The 5,799-nt window shown below is 41.8% G+C and overlaps 1 protein-coding gene across 1 annotated transcript in view; it reads right to left on the bottom strand.

Annotated features, from left to right (window-relative positions):
- Window positions 1-2,144: 2,144 nt before the first annotated feature.
- ERP44 (endoplasmic reticulum protein 44) overlaps window positions 2,145-5,799 on the bottom strand; it is a 47,577-nt gene continuing 43,922 nt past the window's right edge. The window contains exons 11-12 of the mRNA XM_054629561.2: window positions 4,809-4,911; window positions 2,145-2,730 (exon numbers count right to left, since the gene is read on the bottom strand). Coding sequence (XP_054485536.1) covers window positions 2,629-2,730; window positions 4,809-4,911 — 205 coding nt within the window. The 3' untranslated portion in view covers window positions 2,145-2,628. The remainder of the gene's footprint in view (window positions 2,731-4,808; window positions 4,912-5,799) is intronic.

Raw genomic sequence — 5,799 nt, 5'->3', positions numbered from 1 at the left:
GAGACTGGTTGGAGCATTTATTGAGAACACCAGGGTTTATTTCCTTTCAGCATCTAAAAGATTAATCCCTCCCAAATTTTACATTATTAAAATAATTGCACTACCAAGATACAAGAATCCTGTAATGAGTTCCCAAACACATACTTCAGCTATCGAAATATTTACATTGACTGAAATGAATAGAAGTTCCTAAAATGTCACAGGCATCCAGTAACTCATAAAAACAGTGGCTCAGAAATGGACTCAAGGTCAGTGGAACACAGTTTGGAATGGTTTTGTTCCCTAAGGGGATAACACTAATATTTTTGACAACTTCTCCTGGAAAAGCTGTGAGAAGTGTTAAAGGGAGTGGGAAGTTGAGCACCAAATGGTTAAAACCACAGATGCAGATGTTCAGACTGCAAGGGCTCAATTTGAAACACAACTTGGATTTTCACAAGCACTTTGCTTTCTCAGGTAAAGGCTCAAATGCCCCTCAGCAGAATGGGCAAGCCCAGCTCAGCTTTAGCTGTTCAACATCCTGCCTGCAAAGAGAAAAGGGACTCGAGCACTGCTGCAGCTGGGTCAGTGGTCATCAAGAACTCAGGACTATCAGGTCCAACTCCAATGAATGCACCAAAATTACTTGAGCATGGAACTGTCATAAAACTGTTACATCTAATCCTCAGCCTAGTGCTGGGGATGCCAAAGCTCTGGGAGAAAGTCCTTACCCTTAAAAGCAAACTTGAATAAAGGAAGGGCAGAGGGGGCTCATCTCTTGCACTTCCTAGCTGAAAGCACCAGCCAGTGGACTGCTGGGTGGATGATGATCATCTCTCTTCAGAAAGAGAAGTTTAAGTATTTTCCACCAAACAGCAGTTATAAATCCCATTCCTCCAAGAATCTCAAGGAAAAATAGGAGCCTCAGAGGAGTAAGGTAAGTACTTGCAGGTATCATGTAAGAATTGCATAACACAGACTTGCAAATAATAAGTGTCAGCCTTAAAACCACACCCTGCTCACATCTTTTGATTTCAGCTGGAAGGCAGTATGACTCAGCTGCCAAAAATGCTTGATTTGTGATGAGATGGAGAATGGGGCAGGAGAAGACCTGGCTTTCAAGCATTTTATGTGCACTCCAAAATGCAGATTCACAAAACCAACAAAAAAGTATAGCTGTAAAAAAGCTTTGCCATACTGTTTTAGCTCCCAACTCTGCAGCTGCATAGTCAGCTGTAGCTTAGTGTAGTACCAGCAACTCTGTCCTCAGAAATGCTCCCTAGAAATCTGCTGTGCCTGGTGCTGCAGGGGCTTGAGTCAGGAGCCTGTCGTGGGATCAACTTTTGCCACAGCTGCACAGGACCATGTCACTAACTCTGTCATGTCCTCTGTCAATAACTGAGCCAGTGGCATCGAGCTGAGAGGCAAAATGGTCCTGAGCAGTGACTGCACAGGCTGGGGCACTTTCCTAAGTAAACCAGAACCCAGTGTTGCACCTGTCCACAGAACAAACTTGCTTCCAAGGACACTGAACCCTGGGGCCCAAGTCACAGACATACAGTCTGTGCAGTAAGTGTACAAATCCAGTAATCTCCAGCAATGCAGCACAAATCAAGAGATATTCTGCCCTCTCACAGTTACTGTATGTTCACCTCACCCAGCAGCTTGAAGGTTCATTGAGAAAAGCCCGTAACAGAATGCCACAAGGAAAATGGTAATTCCTTCTTCAGAGCAGAATTCAAAGAGTACACAATAAGTAAGGCACAAGCCAGGCAAAGAGTAACAGAAAACTTCTAATGGTTGTTTGAACAGTGTCTGCCAGGAAGGCAGGAACCCAGAAGGAAAAAAAAATAAACAAACCCAAAATACCCAGAGACTAATGGTAACATACATACAGATAAAAATTTAGGACTGACAAACTCAGATACCAGTCCAGTCCTAGTCCTCTCTGATTCTGAAAGGTTTTTAACATTCCTGTCCTTTTACCACAATCTCGTGGGCAGCATAACAATCTTAGTTCCAGGAAATCGGAGCAGGTCAGTACAGCCCCTTCATTCAAAATACAGCCATTATCATCAGAACTTGTCCTCTCCTCACTTGGTATTTTAATATTCTGGATTGTTAAATTGCTTAGATATTTACAGCCAGTAAAGCACCACACAAGATTCTGTAAAACTTTAATTTATTCCCCTCCCAAGTATCCAGAATAGAAGACCCTCTTAAGTTGGAGAAAAATGTGACAAAGAAATAGATTACCAGGATAGCTGTTCACAGAAGAAGAAAAAGCACATACTACCAAGGTTACACAGAAAACAACCCAAAAGTCCTATTTAATGGGATAGTGCAAGTTAACAGCATGTCTCTGGCAAGGATACCTTCATTTGGATTATAAAAGTTTTACAGAGTTAGATCAAGAGTCTGGATGGGTCTCTGATATTTTACTATAGCATTAAGAATGTACTGTTTGAAAGATGCTGTACAGAATGACCCACCAAACAAATGTATTTACAAGCCTGGGGAGAAAAAATTATTTTTCAGTTTATTCAAAATAAAAATACACATAGAATTATGAAAATATAGGTTTACTATTTCCACCACACAGAAGTCAATGCTGCTGTCTGAAAGGCTTGCAAGATTATTTCAAGTTTTTTAAAGTTCATCTTTTTCCCTCAATAAGGTGTACCTATGTTCACTGGGTGCCAGTTTCTGGAATGAGCTCTCTGGTGGGCTGCTTGCTAAATCCTGAATTGGCTGAAAAACAGAACAAACAGTAAAATTGTTTGTTAGACTAATAATCATTCATCTCCATTAAATGAATTTCTAGCATTATGGGAATGCAGAAATGTGCAGCATCCTCATAAATTGAGTTTGGGGATTTTTTTGGAAGGTATGTTCAGAGTCCCAAGTAGGTGGAACACAGACACACACATTAATTAAGCAATTCCAGTTTAGGATATTCCTTTTGTTGTAACATCTCAAGGGCAACAGCCATCACATGAGTTTCTGTACAAGTCACACAGAAGTATTTCAAATGTACCCCACTGTGTATTTGCTTTAATCCACCACTGGCTTTGGGGGCATTCTAGATTTATCTGCATGTGTTTTATGAGATATACCAGGGCAGAAGTGACTTCACTGCAGAAGTATTTTAGAATTGCTTTTCCATGGAAACTAAAAGAAAACACCCCATACAAAAATACATGCAATTCAAGGGGCATAGGTGACCCACGACAGCAGCCTCCAGTTTAGTGAGTGCCAGTATTTATTTCCATTGCATCCACATCTTCCACAAGATGGCAGGATGCCATACAGAGATGGGAATGTAAACATCCCAGATTTTGTGTGCATTTTTCAAGGCAGAAATGAGGCAAGAGAGAGCCTGCAGCTCTGGTTCCTGTGCCCAGACGGGCAGGCAGCAGGATCCAGGGACTCCATAGGCTTCCTCCTTCCCTGGCCAAGCCTCCTCCTCAGGGCAAGTGCCTGGCTATGCCTCAATCCCAGCCCTTATTTCTGCCCCTCCTCCTGATGACCTGAATTCTGGTTGCTCAATGAATTTCTGAGAAACACAGGGAACTACAACTCAAATGAATTACTGCTGAGACAATTCAGCCCACGTGTTTTCACAGCCAGTCATGACAACATTCAAAGCAGTCATTCTCTTGGCCAAGGCAAACCCTCCAGGGCTTTCACACTTTTAAATCTTTTGAGCAGGGAAACAGGAGGCTGCACTCAATCGACTTAGAGCAGTGCCATCCTTACCACATTCCACACATGAGCAGGAAAAGGAGCCTGTAGCTATAAATAGTTTCTGTCCCTCAGCCATGGAATGGCCCAAGGCTCCCCAGCACAAGGGCACCAGGGCTCCTCTGGGACCAAAGTGGCTCTTTGAGCCCTGGACAACACCACATATACCTTGAACAAAGTGTTTAAAAACGGTTCTTTCTTTGGAGGGTGCCCAAGCTAGAGAAAATGTTCCCTGACAGTTAAATTTGCACTTTTCAGCAGGACCCCAAGCTTGTGAGCTGAGTGGAGTATCAAGAAGATACAAGGCTGAAAGAGACACCATTAGAAGACTGCAATGAGCAGAGGGATATGGGGCTGGTCATGTCCTTTCTTTTCTGACACTGAGGGCCTTCTGACTTTTGTCTGGAGAAGGATCTCGTAGTTGTGTTTCTGAAGAGATCCCAGAAGTGACTTCCAGGCATGTAATTACACAACATGACAAGCTTTGAGAAGAACCATGAGGAAATCAAACTGACAAGTGCAGCCTGTGAGCACTGCTAATGGTGTTTGTCAACCGCATTAACAAAAGCAGTAATGCCTATTACTGCTCACCCATCCTTTCTTGATGCTCTAATAATTTGCTTCCTGCTTATACTGGTAATATATAAAATATTCAATTGTTGTTTCCCCTTAGAAGCACCCTCTAGTAGTGTGTTGTGTGGGAAATAATGCAGCTATGATGGATTATCAGCTTTTGCACTGAAGTCACAGGAGAGCCTAAGAGCAGCTCTGTGAAGTCAGAGTCATCCAGCCCAAGATCTCCTGTTTCAGTGGAGAAAATAAATATTCTTATACTCTTCCCTTATTCAAGGCAAACAGGTACCATATTACCCTAATGCCTACTACCCCTGATACTCCCTGCCTTCACCCAAAGAAGGGTGAGGAGCCAAGCAAAGGTGGTAATGTTATGCTTCTGTTAATAGATTTTTCTCTTTCAAAAGACAGAAGTTAAAAGTACAAATATACCAGAAGGTACAGCTCTGACAAAGAGTAATAAAAAGGTCTTTACTAAATGGCCAAATGAAATGCATTTGCTGTAACCTTACCTGACCAGGTGCTACATCAGTTGGATCAGGGCCATGATGAAACTCTCTATGCAATTTTCCAGAATGCAAGTCTAGTACAAATTGCTTCAGTTTACCTGGAACTCTGGAACAAATTCAACAGAAACATCCACATGTTTATTACAAGTTAAGTCCAAACACAGGAGATTTGAAGTGCACTGCTTAGAGTAGCCAACTTCTGTTTACCTAGCACACTATGCCTACTTTTAGGTGATTAATAGAGGACAGGGAGCCACATGGTTTGCTAAGGTATCCCACCAGCTTCTTTTTCTTTCCACTGTCTCTTGAGAACACAGCAAGTATTTCATCTTTTCAATAACTCCCACAGAGCTGTACCAGCCAATAACTTCATTGTGAACTCCCTTCAGCTCCCCACTAACCGTAATGTAAGAGGGAACAGCAGGTTCCAAATGCACAGTTTACAGATACAAATGACACTTGGGGAGCACTATTGACAAAACATCTTTGAAAGGCTCTCTACTGCCTCAGCAACTGCACACACACCACAGATAAGCACTAAGAGGATATCAATGTAAATCTAATCTGAGATCATCTACTGTCACCCACAGCAAACGTGCTAAACTACAGCATCCAGTTTTATTTGTGAAATGTCAAGTTGACTAAAAATCTCAAAGTGAAGAGTTAATCTAGTAAGTATTAAAGATGAGATAAAAAATTCTAGTGTGGGCACTCTGCATGAAATCTAAAGGTAATGTGTGAATGGACACAGGTTTTGTACAGAGTCTTTCATGAAATTAATTACATGTAGGAAAGAGGAAGAAAGTGTGGTCAGACAAACTATCAGCAATGTTTAAGATCACCAGAAAATGCTATGAATAAAATGCAGCAAATATTGATTCAGAGGGTATCATTACAGCAATGTCTGTAACCAATCAGTATTACACTGGTACTTTAAGAGGTCTCTTCCCATCCCAGGTGAGATCATGAATTAGTACCAATGGAGAAAAAGTGG

This window comes from Agelaius phoeniceus, chromosome 1 (assembly GCF_051311805.1).
Source record: "Agelaius phoeniceus isolate bAgePho1 chromosome 1, bAgePho1.hap1, whole genome shotgun sequence".
Classification (NCBI taxonomy): domain Eukaryota; kingdom Metazoa; phylum Chordata; class Aves; order Passeriformes; family Icteridae; genus Agelaius; species Agelaius phoeniceus.
The sequence above is the reverse complement of the archived record's forward strand: the minus strand, read 5'-3'. Positions and strand labels throughout refer to the sequence as shown.